General features: G+C 46.5%; 1 protein-coding gene across 2 annotated transcripts in view; it reads left to right on the top strand.

Moving 5' to 3' along the window:
* LOC144178346 (protein CutA homolog) overlaps positions 1-15,097 on the top strand; it is a 52,815-nt gene extending 37,718 nt beyond the window's left edge. For both annotated transcript variants that reach the window (XM_077706125.1, XM_077706134.1), the window contains exons 5-7: positions 3,357-3,406; positions 11,291-11,333; positions 14,858-15,097. In XM_077706125.1, coding sequence (XP_077562251.1) covers positions 3,357-3,406; positions 11,291-11,333; positions 14,858-14,956 — 192 coding nt within the window. In that variant the 3' untranslated portion in view covers positions 14,957-15,097. The remainder of the gene's footprint in view (positions 1-3,356; positions 3,407-11,290; positions 11,334-14,857) is intronic.
* Positions 15,098-16,044: the final 947 nt, after the last annotated feature.

The raw sequence follows: 16,044 nt of genomic DNA, 5'->3' as shown, positions 1-16,044 counted from the left end.
TAGTTTCCCAACAAAAACCAGCACAGTTAGCGTACTTGTGCACTTGTTTTTGAGTGAGGTTACGGCAAGGTTTTAGGATGCTGGACTTAATTTAGCCAATACAAGGGTGCGTGCCATGCAGTGAAGCTTGAAAATGCATGGGTAGGTAGGGAAACAGAGCCAACATTTATTTCTTTGCAGTGTAGACTATTTATAACGTAACCACTTATGGTGCTGGACAGGATGTAATGAAGGTTTTCCTGGCCACCGCCAGGCCTCCCATAGAGCTCAATGCATAAGCGTACCGCTTATAATGCGCTTGCCCGACCTGCCACGGTGGCTTAGTGGCTAAGGCATTGTGCTGCTGAGCACGAGGACGTGGGTTCAATTCCCGACCACGGCAGCCACTTAGGCAAAAAGTAAAAACTCCTGTGTGTACGAGATTTCGGCACACGTTAAAGATCCCCAGGTGGTCAAAATTAATCCGGAGCCCTCCACTACGGTGCGCCTCATCGCCTGCGTTGCGTCGGCGCGTTAAACCCTACAATCAAATCAATAATGCGGTTGCCCAGAGCACAATACTGTTTATAGTGTGGTTTTTTGTTCAGTCCGCTGATTGATCGGTGCAGCTGGGGCATCGTTTTAGGGCCGCAAAAAAAGAGAGAGATGGATTCAGCCATCTGATGCACTCCCTTCTCTCCTCTAACTTGGACGCAGAAAATGAAAGAATAGGCCCCCTTGAGTTGGTGTGTTCTGTTTGCACTGGCGCGATAACCAGTACTGCCCTGGCTCTTGGCACACCTCTGAAGATGGCGAGCGCCCTGTGGCAGTTGGAACCATGTGCAGACAAGGAACCACCTTTTTCCTTTTCAAACATCGGGAGATGTGGAGCTGAGCCATTCCACTGCCTGTACATTATGCTGGCAAGCAACTGCCCAAGTACGGCGCGAATGGGAACACACTACGAGCATAAACACTAAGTATAAGTTGGAGTAGCGGTAAGACGACGCAGCAGTGGTTGAGGCAAATAAAGACCGTACCTTTGTTTTTAAGTGGTGATGAACATTTAAGTGATAGTGAGCAAAGAGTGATTGAAAGATAGTTTGCAGTATGGTTCGATTCACGCATGTGTTGCTTATAGTGCAGTACTGTTTATAGTGTGGATTTTCACGGCTCCCACGACATACATTATAAGTGGTCCACACTGTATTCGAGAATTGTGAACATACAACAAATTTGAATATTTCACACAGTAACTGATTGCTGCAAATTGCATTGAATAGATAACACTCTTGCGAAGTTAGTGGAGGTTCGGAATACTGGCACACTTCAAAATATCGAACATTACTGACGATATATAGGGATGCATGAATATATTACGTTTCGAATTCGAATGTAATGACAGCGGGAATAATTTATTCAAAGTTCGAGTTCTTAATATTTGCATTTATGAATAATTTAAAACATCAAATATTTGAATTCTTCTTTTTTTTTTTAATACATATTCCAGAAAGTTTGGTATCCTCTCATCGCCCACTGATGGCCCACAAGCTTAGGTCCAAATTGAAGTAGCCTCAATTGACTGCTTCTGTAAAAGCTATCATGCCTAATGCATTAGGCATGGCAATGCCTAGTGCCAGCTTCCTGCCACTTGGCCAATGTGACTTCGCAGCAGGATTTTGCCTGCAAACAAAAGCGCCACCATGTTGAGAAACATACCACCGTATATACCGAGAAGCCAACGCTTGGGGATCAACTTTCCACTCATCTTCCACGAGCTTTACAAGCTCAGATTGGCGTGAAGAGAAGTGAAGGGAGGGAGTGGGTGTGTAGAGCTACCTTTGTGCTGCACTAGAAAATAATTGCCTTCCCCAATTTTTTGTTTCTTTTTGCTTTGCTGTTTGGTTTTAGTTTGTGAGGTGCCACTTGAGAGGGCCAGCACAGAACCACGCATTGCTGATGTGTCACAATGTTGTCCACTGAAGAAACTGTTGAAAATTTCTGCAATGCAAGGTTGTTCGAACCCACCACAACCATCGGATATTGTGTACTGACGGTATCTGCCACCTCCATATCTGGGACACAGAACCTGCTGTCAGCCAAGCTGAAAGCACAAACAGTACATACAGTACAAACCTTTTTTTTCAAGTTCGACAGGCACTGTGCGAATGCTGGCTATGGATTTGCTTATTTCGTGCCCCACACTTGGGGGGCGAGAATGAAGCAACTGCCAGCCACCACCGGTGCCGAATGGCCGACCCGAGGAGGCATGCCATGCGGTGAATCGTTACCAGTGCGGTCCCGGTTGTGCAACACAGTGGCGCTGATTAACAGGACCCACCTCACCCACAGCCTCTAGCCTCCTGTCCATTTTCGCCGAGGCTTCAAACAAAGACGATGACACGGGGTTTTTGCGAAATGACACTATGACTGCTAGCGCAGTGAAATGAACGTGCTGTGTGGCAGAGCCAATTTGTAGTTGTTGTATTAGTCATAAATTCTAATATTCGCACACTTATGCAAAAGTTTATTGAAAAATATTTCCCAACCATTTCCCATAAAGGCATTTTCAGTGTCAGTATACAGCTGATGCAGCTGATGAATTCCGATGTAGCGAATTATCGGCTATAGTGACTAAATACAAACTTTGGTTGGTCACACTTCATTTCAGTGGCACTTATTCTTTTAATTCTTTTAAACTGGAACCGTCAGAGCCGCATGCGATGTTGGCTGTAACCAAGAAATACTTGATTCGCACAAGGGTCAAAGCTCGAACGCTAACATTAAAAAAAGCAAAATAAAATATCTGAAGGATAACACAACCATTCTTTTTTAATCGTTCGAGGAAGTTGCGGAAATTTTGGTCATCCAGCGCAAAACCACATTGCGCCACCTGCACATGACCAGAACAGGGAAACTGTGGCGACAACAGGCGGCACCAGTTGTTCAGCGCTGAAGAAAAAAAGCAGGCGCAAAAACACGCTGATTTTGCCGGCCCAGAGTGATGCATTGTTGTGTCTAGTATTTTTGCACAAGCCACATTGCCAATTTGCTGGAGCCTATTTTGAGCTCTACTGTTACAACGAATAATATATATAATGAACTAATTTACTGCCCCGATACTACTTTGTTAAACGGGATTGTACTGTACAAGCAGTGAAACATTAAAACAGCACGGCAGAGGCGAGACAAAAGAAGCGGACGCGCAGTTTTAATATTTTCCACTGCTCCAGCAACCAACTTGCGCACATTGCTTTCACTTTTGCTCGCTCTGAAGGCTTCACAAAGCCACATGCGGGAAATTTTTATGCCATTGTGGCAGTCACAAATATAATTATGTACCCTACTGAATCTGCGTGGCTACTTTTCTGTTTTAGGTGATCAAGTCAAGAACGTCACGGTTGGACGAAATGACTACATTTGTTCGGTAAGTGAAATCGAGACTACTACAACATGCGCAGAAACTGCTCCCAAATAGTGCCTCAATGCGCCGCACAACCTGAGGCCATGTAGCCCTGCTTTGTGCCCCTGCTTGCACTGTCTGTAGCAGCGCGGTATGACGCAACTTCGGAGTGAAGTTGCGGGACATGGAGTGCGCAGTTTGTGCCCTAAAATGCATGCGTCGCGTCCACTGCAATCTCTCCACCTGTTGCGAACGAGCAGAAACGAACTAGTTTCCTTGTTGAGCTGGAACACGGGCCGAGTGCACTTGCTGTTTCAAAGGTGCCCGCGGGGAGAGTATTTTGGGCATTGTTTGAACGTCATTTGCTAGTGCTTTAAAAGGGCTGCCTTCGTGTTGGCTTTCTAGCGTGACAACAACGCCGTGCAAAGAAGCCTCGTTTGATTGCTAAACATGAAAGCACATTGTTTGAACGCATTCAAACGATGCTGCAATAAACTGCCCCCTCAGTTTTAACTTGTGCTATGGTGGCTCATTTGGAACATATTGGAGCATCACTTCTTTTACAACTCAACACAAACATAAAGAACAGCGATGCCCTCAATAGCTGGGGTTCCTTTCCATCAGTTCTGTCTCAAGCTCTTGTAGCATCATGTAGTCGTCCCCAGTAGCAGGCAACTTGTGTTTTAGCTGAAGTTCGAAACTTGGGAGAAATTAAAAAAACAACAGACTGTTGGTATCCCGTAAAGAAAAGAAGTAGTAGTGGCCACTCTTTTCCTAGTTAATTTTAAAAAAGGAAGTTAAATTACTAAGTAAAGCACAACTTAAGACTGAAAAAACAAAAAAAACTAGACTCTCAAGCACGAAAAAGAATGTTTTTCTTGTAGTACATATGTTTATGTAAAAGGGTTGAAAGTTGGGCGAGTTGGTAAGGATGCATCTCAAAAAACAAACTGTGCACAAGTTAACGGCACAAGCGCAGCTTGTGCTGTCTTCATGTGTTCTGGTCCCCAGTAATGTGCGCGCAGTTTGTTTTTTGACATATACTTATCCTGTTGCGTAATATAAATAGCCTCAGTTCTCTCTGAAATAGGTTCTACCTATATTAAAATGCATTATAGTGCCCTGGTCAAGAAAATTTACCTTCAAGGTCGAGAACATGGTTTCTCAAAGTGGGTTCCGCGGAACCTAGGGGTTCCACAGGCCCCTCCTCGGGGTTCTGCGAGACACTGATGTATTTTCCCTCGTTCCGCACGCGCCAAGTAACTTATATGGAGAACCCGAGGTGCGATCGATCTACGGAACCGCCATTACTCATGCCCGAGTGTCAGTCAGCGCATCACAGTGCACAACGCAAAGGCACGAGCTGCGCAATAAATCCCGCCAGCAGCTTGTAGCCAGCCAGACTCCGAAAAGAGGCCGCGTGGTTCAACTACTGCACTTGAATCTTGGCCACATAGCACTCCCATGCGCATTTCTCCTGTTTGGAGATAGGTGCTGCTTGCGTACGCGCTCGCGTAAAGTTGACATTCACATGCAGTGAACTTAAAAGCAGGCAAGCTTGCTTCCTTTTGAACTTATTGCACGTGAATGTATCGTCAACAGAATGAAAAATGGTGGGGGGGTTCCTTGGCACTTAAAAGGGAGCTTAGCAGGGTTCCCTGGTACCAACATGCCTGAGAACCCCTGGTCTAGAAAAACGTCAAGTTAGGGAACTGGAAAAAAAGTAATTTAGTGGACACCTGGTTCTAGACTCCCACACAATAACTTTACAGTGATGCAAGCATTCATTATTACTGAGAATTACTTGAAAGTTTGCTGCATAACTTGTGCATAATGGAACTTTTACTAGTGCTAATAGCTAATACCAGTACTAGTGCTAATAGCTAATACCAGTAATCGAATAGTGCCTCGGCGAATAATTCGATCCGCGAATCAATTACGTATCTGCTATCTGATTTTTGGAATAGTCGAGTGTAGTTTCCCAACGTTCCATGGGCCCGTTTGCCCGTACGCATAAGTTCGCAATTAAGTTCCCGCTTACCGATAAGACGCCAATAAGTCGAAGTCGGCCACGGCAAATAAGCCAGTTGCCAGAAAACCCGACGGGAATGCTACCTTAACCGAGCGTTTGTATCAGTTTCGGGAAAACGACTGATTACCTACACAGCGATAAAGTCGTAGTCGAGAACTTATTCCCACACATCACTTTCGGGCAAACGGGCCCTGGCTTCGCAAAAGCGAGAGACATCGGCACACACTAAAGCACTGCTGCTACACCATCTGCTCGGCAGGTTTCATCCAAATCGCGCTTTCGACAAGCGCGCCTTGCAGATGCGATAAATTTTATCCCGCTGCATGGAGTACCGTTTAAGTTCGAATATCGGTTGAGATTTTTTACCAAAATATTTGCCAAAAAGTCACCCTTCAACCTACGTACCGGCCATTGGCGTAATATTATTTCTCATCTGGCAACTAGGCAGCCCATGGAACCGGTTGAAACCACGAAGGCACCATCGCCACTGGCATCAATGCGATGCACCACCATCTTTGCCTTTCTCACTGTCAGTGAGCGTGATAACGTCTTCTCGCTCCAGATACGGTCAGCCAGTTGGTGCCATTTAATTACAGCATTTAAAAGAGACATCGTATAGTATGGCCAAACCAACGGCAACACATCAGACTACTGGCAATTCAGTGTCACCGAACAGAGTTAACTCTACTGGTGTAAGCTGAAGGGGATGCTCTCGGTATGCAACTCTCGGAAGTCCTCGCTTCGTGGGTGACGCGCTGTGCAGACAAGGTGGCGACTTTTCTTTGCGCCCACCCGAAGATGCCTGGCTGCCTGCCCAGACCGGCTCTCATGATGTTCGACACATGGGTGTCCCATGACGTGTTTTTGGGAGTGTTTAAAGGAGCCATGAAGAGAAAACAAAAGTTTGTTTTATTCGAAAGATTAGGTGTTTCATAGTACCCCAAGCGCTTTCCCGGAAGCAAATGATACTTTATTCACTGAGAAATAAGGCAATTTAAGCCAAAATTTTAAATCTCCCCCTAAAATTGCACATTTCGTGACGTGAACAATAGCGTCATATGAGCCGGTCCATGAAACAGATGCTTAGTATGTCGACTCCATATAGCACCCACACGCGGGAGTCAGACAGGAACCGGAAATTGTGCCGAAACCGAGACGGCGGCCATTTTAAAAATACTAGTGAAACCTAGTGCACCCGCAACCCTGGTCATGGAATCGCCTGATACGGAGATCAAAACTCTCGCCGAGGAGCTCGGGCTTGCATTTAACAACCTCACACCACTTGAACGCTCCATGTTTCTAAGTGCACGAGCGGCAGGAGTTGTGGGATACGCGGTGGACGGGAAAGTGACCATTCTGCGATAGCCACAACAGACAAACGCCCTTCCGTCGGCACCGCTGCCTCGTCAGCCCCGTCGCGACGGACGAATACAGACTGGTACGTATGTGCCGTATTTTTATTACGGTTAATAATAGTTCAATTTCAGTAGCAGTATCGCTTATGCCAGTTGGCCGGTGTCGTGTATGGAAAGCCGTTCGCGCGAGCTCTCTGCTCCGACCAGAAAGATACGAGCGTCAATGAGCAGTGTGTACGGTATTTTTTTTTTCCAAGCTCAGAGCGCTTTGACGGCGATTTGACGAAGTCAGCGACGAGCGCCAGCATGTCCCAGGAGTGAGCTAACGTAAGGGTCCCTGCGTAATCACTTCGTCGGAAATGAAGCGAGCACACTCGCACTTCCTTTAGCTCCCTTTCTCCTCCATTTGCAAAGTTCACAAAACGTAGGCACTTGCTTCGCCGAGGTTCGTCCTTGGGCAGCACATGAAAGGAGATCTCTTCACCGGCAGGGATGTCGCACTCCCTTGACGATTTGCCCGTACTACATGGGCATTTCAAAACGCAGCAACGAAATTTCATTGTAAAGTACTCGAACAAACTGAAGTTTTCAGTGGTTGTAAACTGGAAACGAGCTCGTAACGACAGCAGCAAGCCAGCACCATTCGAAACTTCTGCGACGACTGGCACTATCTCGTCGCTTCTTGCTGTTCCTTACTCCCCTCGTTTCTATTTTTACCTTTGCTGGTTTGCGATATGACGGCCAACCTCCTGTCAAGGGATTAAGATACCAAGCAAGGTCGCGGCTGTACGTGCTGGAACGGTTCGTTGGCCCCCAAGAGCCTCGAACCCGAAAATTCGTCTGCGCGACGGCGAGATGTCGAGCTCGGCCGTCGGTAGTTTCGTACGCATTGGCGTACACGCTTCCGTGTTTATTCGGAACTTCAACCGTTTACTCCACCGTTCTTAGTGTCATAAGAGGAATGTGCAGTATGTTTAACGGGCATATAGCTCACTATGCAAACTGTAAGCCCTGCCTAACATGCGTTTGCTTTTGCCGGCCTCCGCCAATCGCAGAGCATTCTCGAGTGACATCATAGGTTCTGTTGCGGAAAATGAGCTGGTGGGTCGCATGGTCATTTCCTTTTTTCCTAATTATGTAGCTTATTTGAGCGAAGTTTGCGTTATAAGTGGTGTCGTTATGATTCTAACGAGGCAATCTTTCAAATGAACCAAACTTGTGTTTTCTCTTCATGGCTCCTTTAAGAAGTGCTCCATAAGCAGTTTTCCGGACTGCACCGAGTATGAATTGCTGTATGGGAGACAGCCATACAGAAACGGTTGTTCGGCAATACACAAGACGACTCTAATGAACAACCTTAAACAAAACAAATGCTTACAGCTTCAATAAAACGATGTTGTGTAGCTAACTTTTTTTCTCATTTTTCGGCTGCAAGGTAAGGGGGTCAACCTATAATCCGGCTTGGCCTATATTCCGATTTATACAGTAATCTGCGATTGCGTCAATAAGATTTTTAGGTGCGGAGCACCTTAGGACCGCACAATGTCTGTCCGTGTGCGCGCGCATAGCATTTACTATCGCAAAAATTTGCACAGGCAGCGGCAAGATTCGAGCCTGTGTCTGGTAGACCAGACAGAGTTAGTGTCAGTGGTCTTACCCGTTGGGCTACTTCCTCGCCTGTAATGGTGCGGAGTACCTTAGGACCTCCCAATGTCCGTCCGCGTCCATCCGTGCGCACACCACCATCAAGCGAAAATCAAGCGAAATTCGATTTTAGCCGTGAGTTGCAGTTTCGTTTGGGGAATAATCAAGGTGCAACTGACGGCTCAAATCGAATGACGGTTGGGGCGCAAACCGGATGTCACTCGGGGCGCAACTTGGATGGCATTTCGAGTTCCCATACTCCGCACCCTCGCCATCATCCACGGAGTGGAGATGCTGCCATTTTTTTTCGAGCCGTCGCTGTCAACAGTGGGCGCCATTTTGAATTCTGCAACTGGATGTTTACATGCTAGAGCAGCTTCCGGTAAAGAAAGCCGCCGTTTTGACGGCGCTTTCGTTAATTTAAAATGAAAAGCTGTTCTGGCTGTTTTTAATGCAGTTTGTGCATGGTTACTGCCTATTTACTTGTTTTTTAGACCACAGTGTATTGCACAGGCTTGCCCACGGCAACTGTGCTGTGAGCTTTCCTTCCGCTACATATTCGCAACTTTCAGTGGCTATAGGTGGCGCCACGAAAAATCCAATATGGCCGCCTGAGAGATTATAAGGCTGAACGGAGTGTATGCGCTGTATGCTAGGTGGGCTCAGAGTGGTGTGCCAGCGCTTCACCGTAGTGACACACCGCTAACACCAATATGACGGATGAAAGGAAACGCTGCCCTGTAGAAGGCGAAAAGTTTGTGACGCGGGATGCTACATACTGTATGTCATTGACTGAAAGTTGGCAGTGGCCTGGCTTGCGTCGCGATTTTTTCCCCTTACCACAACTGAGTGCTGCTGCCTGCTTTTTTGTCACACTCCTCAAAATGTCGCTGCTTCGTTGCGTTGTTATTTATTATTTGGAGGCCCACTTTTTCTGGTTGCGGCTACGTTTTATCTACGTGTTGGTGCAGTGGTTTGGCGCCAAGAAATTCCGCGGAGTGTGCCGCCCAGACTGCTTCAGCGCATCGCATCGTGTCTCTACCTCGCATCGACCCCGCCACAAAGGCAGGCGTTGTGAAGTTGTGGTGCTTTTCTCAGTGCCTGCCTTCGTGGCAGAATCGGCGTGACTACGGCAGTTCGCGCCTACTCGTGACGGGTTCGACGTTACGACTGCAGCTTGCGACTACTACGGTAACTTTGCGATGTCCTTAGAACGCGTGACGACTACGGCGCCGTCTCATGGCGCCTGCCTTTGCGACGTGGCCCACGCAACAATGTCAGTGCGCGGCGACTGCAGCAACATTGCACGGTGCCTCCCTTCATGGTAGGATTGACGAGACGACCGCAGCTTGCGGTTTGCTTTCAGCGTGCGATAATTATAATTGTAACATTACGATACACTTTCATCACACGAATACGGCACTTTCACAGCGCCTGCCTTCGTGGCGAGATCGATGCGATGCCTCAACGCCTGCCAACGTACCGTGGCCTTTTTTTATGTGTGCGTGATGGGCTTCCCAATTCGAATCTTATAAGATTCCGTTCCTTCTTGAGGCGAACATCAGTGGGAAACGAGCGAGGGTTTGCGCACTGTGGTATGCAGCACTTTTACTATCATGGACTGACCGCACGCGCAACGTTTGTGCTGCTTGTGTTCTTGCATCTCTCGCCTGTTTTTCTGCTTTTTTCGCGATGCAAGACCGCGGACCACCGACAACAACTAGCCCGAAGCCACACTCCACTAAACATAAGCACGTGCAGAGAGAAAAACCGATGTTTGGGTGCAGCGTTTGCAGCCGACGCAGCGGCGTATAATCTTTCCACTGGTTCCGGCGGCCACCGTGCGGCGGCGCCACTGTTCGTGAAAGTTGCGAGTTATTCACGCTTCACGCTGCCCATGTGCTCTCGAAGGAGTGCCTCATCGTGGTCCGTGATTGTTGGTGCCTGAAAAGTACCTGATTCTGAGTTTCGAGGTGCTGTATAGTCGTTGCGTGTGATTGCAGTACAGCAACTCCAGTGCAGGCCGTTTTTTTTTTCTTTCTCTCCTGCCCCTGATTCCTGGAGTGCAAGTTGAAAAGTGCGTTCTCCGGGTTGAAAAAGAACGTTGTGTCTCCTGAACATGCGAAGTAGCTTCTCCTTTTGCACAAAAACAAAAAAACTGAAAAATCGAGGCCTGTAAAAAAAATTGATATTCGATATTCGATTCAAAAGTTACTATTCAGCTGTTGCACACCCTTACTAATAAAGTGAAGGGCGGGCTTGTTTATGAGTACTCTACTCAGGTTACTCTGTTTGGAATGCTTTTCTGCATAACTTGGAATCTCACGCACAGAATAACTTGGTATCTTTTCCATGACTGCACAGCATTGACTGCTTGCAATGGGGGAAAAAAGAGTGAACTGCGTATGGTTTTGTGCTTAAAGCTGCGAGTTGTTTCATAGGTCAAGCAGCATGAGAAACAGGCAGCCAAACGCAACTTTGGCGTTGGCAAAAAAACCCTGGCTTCAGTGGTCAAGCTCAGCTTGTAGTCGCACCAGAAGTCCGTGTGCTGACGAGTTGAACCTGAGAAGCTGTGGCCGCGAAGAATAGTGCTAACAGGCACAGTGGGACGCAGACATTGTGCCATTATAATGGCATAAATAATGTATTGCTTGCATCTGTAGCCCAAAAATTAAACTGCAAATGCCATATGTAGGTTGGGCTGTACCCTGTCATTAGCGGTAAGCAGGTAGCCAGTAATTGATTTTTGTGTTTCTGTCTGTGTGTGTGCGTGTGATGATCTCTGAAGGATTGGCATCCTTTGTTTCTGGCAATGAATACATTTCTGCATGCACCGAGTGTTTGAACAAACTGAGTGCACCATCTTTCTTTTCCCAGTGAGCACCACCCGTACGAAGTGTGCGAGGTCATCTCCACCCCGGTGAGTGGGCCCTCCGTGATTTCCTTCATCGAGGCAGCAGTGCTGCAAGCTCTTGAAAAATGTGAAGCAGCCAATGGCAATGCCCCTTCCCGCCTCGGAAGGGGCAGCAAGCAGCGATGAGCAGTTAGTGGGATAAGCAGTGCTGTTCGCATCCCCAATATCCACTGTGCCCCTCTTGTGTGTGTCTGTCCAAAGTAGGAGTGGACGATGCCGTCTTTGTGAGATGGCTGGCCCTGGCACATTCAGGGGCTCGGGTACAACTGTTCCGCCCCACGGGAAGTACAGTGCAGCATAAAGGCAAAACTCGTTCTTTGATGAAGCTATAAATGAATTCAAGCTAAATTTGTTGCGAAGAAGCAGCTGGCAACTGGTGAATAAGGGGGGAGAGGAAGTGGAAGTCAGGTTTCTTTTTATTTTCTAGACAAATGCCGAAAGATTGACATTCAACAACGGGGATCTCAAACTTGGCAGCATCATGTCATGTGAAGCACAGCAGCTGTCCAGTCACTCCAAGTTTTGTCTATTGGAGCGTTTAAGGGGGGACACTGTTAAAAAAACTTAATTTTTAAGTAAACTCTGTGAAACTTGCCAGTCCTCTGCTTTTCTTCCCCTGATCTCAAATAGGGCATTATTTTTTTAGTTGGTCAATTAGTTCCCGAGATAATTAAAGGTAATTAACCATTTTTGCAGGAACAATAGGCAAAACTGTGTTGGTCTTACTAATCTTTACATTTTCCTACACCACGAACCCTGGTGAGTGCAATAAGACAATCAGTTTTTTGATGCATCACTTGGAACTAATTTCACAGCTCATTAAACCTTGGTGGAACTAGTGGCAAGGAACCATTTTGAGTGCCCATTTCAAACACTGAAGTTTAATGAGCTGTGGAATTAGTTTCAAGCGATGCATCAAAAAACTGCTTCGATTGTTGCACTCACCAGGGTTCATAGTATTGGAAAGTATAAAGATTACAGTTTTAGGACCAACACAGTTTTGTCTATTGTTCCTCCAAAAATGTTTAATTACCTTTAATTATCTCGGGAACTAATTGACCTACTAAAAAAATAATGCCATATTTGAAATCAGTGGGGGAAAAGCAGCAAGACTGACCAGTTTCACAGAGTTCACTTAAAAATTAAAAGAAACAGTTTTAAGAGCCATGTCCCCCCCTTAAATGGAAGTCAAAATTTTTCCCTTAATTGTATGTCACGGTAGCATTTTCTAGTAAATGGGCTATCCAAGCACAGCATCAACTTGCCACATGAAATTACCCCTGGTGGTGAGTTTAAAGGAATCTGTGAGGACAGTTTCGGGGCACACAAAGCATAGATATAGCTTAGGATGACGCCATGGCCTTTCAAGGAACGCACCACATTTTTTATAACTCTGCTGCGCTGACCAGTCACTTTGCTGAGCGGACAGATATGAGCGCTACCTTTGCTCACTGCATCAGTGTACCTTTATATGGGAGCAAAAAGTGTTGTGTGCTATTCCACTAAAATGCTGAGTGAGTCGCAGTGAATGTGTACTTGTTGCAACATGAGTGATAAAAGCGGCCTCCTCAAAATGAAAATTTAGGGCTTGCGATGAAGTGACGAAGATTACCTTGTTAGTGAAATTGTAGAAGTGTGCCTCGAGCAGCGATGCCAGGAGGGAAGTAGGAGCAGGTCGTTGGAGCAGTAACAGTGCGCAGTGCGACATCTGAATCGAGGCAGCTCCTGAGTGCACTAAGGCCATCTCCTCCTCCACTCCATTTGCTCCCTGCACTGGGCTGAGGGGAGGATTCCCCAATGCTTGTCGATTTCAGGGCTCTCCTCCGCTGGAGGCTCGAGTGGAGGAAGGGCTCGGAATAGCAGGGTAGCCTGGGTTTGCGGTGAAGGCACCTTTGGAGGACGTACACAGAAATATGGCCACAAAGAAAGCTCTAGCGTCGCTAAAGCTTTTGATATGACGGGTTAGTATGCTGTATACACTACTCGGCACCGTTAGCGAGTAGAGAAAATACCGCTACGGAAACTCCCTCTCCTTTCCACAATGTCCTCCCCATGGGGTCTCCCCTAAGGTGTGAGCCTTCTGATGCAAAATTATAAATGCTAAAAAAAGTCTTGGTACTTCACTTTGGCTGGCTGTTTTCTCAAAATGTATTCTTCCGCTGGTGATAAGCTCAGTATGCTCATTGGATTTGCATGCTGTTTCTATCTATTTTTTTATTGTTCCCAACAAAACTGTTGAGGCCTATCAGTAGTGTGTAAGAAATACAGTTGTGACTGGAAGCACAAAATTTCAGTGTTTTGTGTTAACGAGGAGGGGAAACCAGCTGCCAGAAAATGAAACTGCATATTGTCCGAGCTACATTGTCAGAACTGCTTGGAGGGACACTGAAACCACTTGTACGTTGGTTTCAGCCACAAAGTTGGCTATTCCGTTCCTCAGCATTCGTTCTGCAGTTGAAGTACATGTTCTGTGCTGCTGAGCACAATGGCACAACTTCCTTCTCGACCACAATGGCCTTTTTTTTTTTTTCAATGAAGGCTAGACACAGATAGACACCCATGTATGACAGATTTTAATGCTTGCTAAAAACCTGAAAGTGGGACAAATTCGTTCGTAACCATCTACTGCGCCTTGTCTTCTAGCACCAGTGTAGCTTCATTGCATGCGGCCCCTTTTTATTCTGTTGCTTAGAGCTAGTTTCCTTCACATTGTTTATTATGCACGCAATCAAACTAAAACTACGCAGGCGAGGCAGTCGTGCATCATTGCAGCAACCAAATACAAAGCTGCCACCAACTGAGATTTTGGCATTTTTTTGTTTGGCCGAACAGTCCGACCCGCATCACTCCACCCGGTGCTCCAGACATTGAGGCCTTTGATTCACAAAGCCATCCTTTGGGCGAGTTGGCGCATGCTTTCAGTGGTGCAAAATCCCCGCAGAAAGACGAGGACAACAATACGGGCAGATGCATGGTGTGGCTCTCCGTATTCTTGTCCCTGTTTTTGTGCAGCGCTTTTAAACCATTGAAGATTTGCCGCATAGGAGGTTCTATCCTTTAGCGGTCTCATCAAAATGTAATGTGAGATCATCCTGAGAACTCATGGGGCTTGGTTGCTATGCACAACAGAATTAGGGACGGTAAGGAGCCAACTCTGAACGAACGAAGAGTGAAAGCATTCTTTGCATTGGGAGTGAAGGCCATGCACTGTCAAAGGATGCCATCACAGCTCTGCTGCTCCCTCACAGTATGCGTCACTGGTTTGTTCTTGTAGGGGCCGTGTTCTAGTTGTCTGGACTGGCTAATAACTGCCAAAGAAGCGTAAATAACGTTACAGTTTTGAGGCTGTACTTTGTGCTAGGGGAGTGAACAAATCGTTAGAATTGTTGGAGTAGGCTGCTTCTGTTCATCTCGGATAGCAACGACTGCAACATTTCTCAAATAAAATCTTCTTTGAACTTGCATAATGAAATCAACCGGCAGCGAGAATTTTTTTTTTCTGCATTTGTTCTTCTTGTTAATATCTGCAGATTCAGCATGGCAACCCACCATACCTGAAGTGGATCTCTGAGGTTGTACCTGAGGCTGGGGACGCAAGTGTTGCGTCTGGAGCAACACAGGCCAAATGAATGAGAGATGTGCTTTCCCGTGTCTAATCATTTCAGTTGACAAAAATTCCACTATCCCTTAAACAGTGAAAAATTTTTGTGTGTAAAAAAAATAAAAATACATGTACTGCACATGGGTGTGCAGTCGGTGCTCTTGTACAATTGCCTCAGCAGTGCTGAGTTTTAACATCTAATTCAGCTCATGGGCTTAAGGGCCCACATTTAAAAAAAAGGACTACGGGTCTTCAAGCTAAACTTGGTGTGAAGCGGATACGTGTTTACAAATAGTCAACCTAGATGGTGCCACCACACCGCAACGGGTCGTCTTCTGCCTTTGCTTTGTTTTTGACCATATTTGTAGCTGGCTTGTTTTTGTTCAAGAAGAAAATAATCGTTTCGTAAAACATGGTGCTCACTCGACAAACATGGTCCCACAAAACGCCGTCGCTTATGCCAATCGGCCAGTGTCGCCTGAGACAACCCCAAAGAGCCGCACTGCTGTGCAGCTAAAACAAGCATAGTGTGCGCCCAGTACCAACAGCCATGCACATCATTAGTTCATGTTTACGTGTGCTTTCGTAACTTACACTGTTTATCCCACCATTCTTGCTGCTATAAAAAGAATGTGCCCTAAATTTAAGCGCAAATAGCTCATTCGGCAAGCTCTGCCTAATTGCATTTACTTTTGCCGGCCTCCACCAACCGCAGAGCAGGCTGGTATGACATCATAGGTTCTGTTGTGGGAAATGAGCTAGTGGGATGCATGGCCATTCCCCTTTTTCCTAATTATATAGCCTATTTGAGTGAAGTTTACGTTAGGAATGGTGTCGGCATGATTCTAACGAGGCAATCTTTCGAATGAACCAAACTTGTGTTTTGTCTGCATAGCCCCTCTAGTCTCTCGCAGTCCTCGTCTAGACAAAAAGTAGCAGAGCTTGAGGCACTATGTCGAGGGGGATGAGTGAAACTGCCAACTTGTTTGTTGCGTTGCGGGATTTTCGGTTAACAGCGCCACCTCAGGACCCACCCCACCCGCACCATCATGCCGTAGAGCTCGTGGAAGGTTCCATGGGGGATGTCACACTTCGTGCCAAGGGCCAGCTTTGGGG

The sequence above is a fragment of the Haemaphysalis longicornis genome, unplaced genomic scaffold (genome assembly GCF_048455015.1).
Source record: "Haemaphysalis longicornis isolate Haplotype H1 unplaced genomic scaffold, Haemaphysalis longicornis Haplotype H1 scaffold_1, whole genome shotgun sequence".
Classification (NCBI taxonomy): Eukaryota; Metazoa; Arthropoda; class Arachnida; order Ixodida; family Ixodidae; genus Haemaphysalis; species Haemaphysalis longicornis.
Note: the sequence above shows the minus strand (reverse complement) of the source record. Positions and strands in the feature narration are given on the sequence as shown.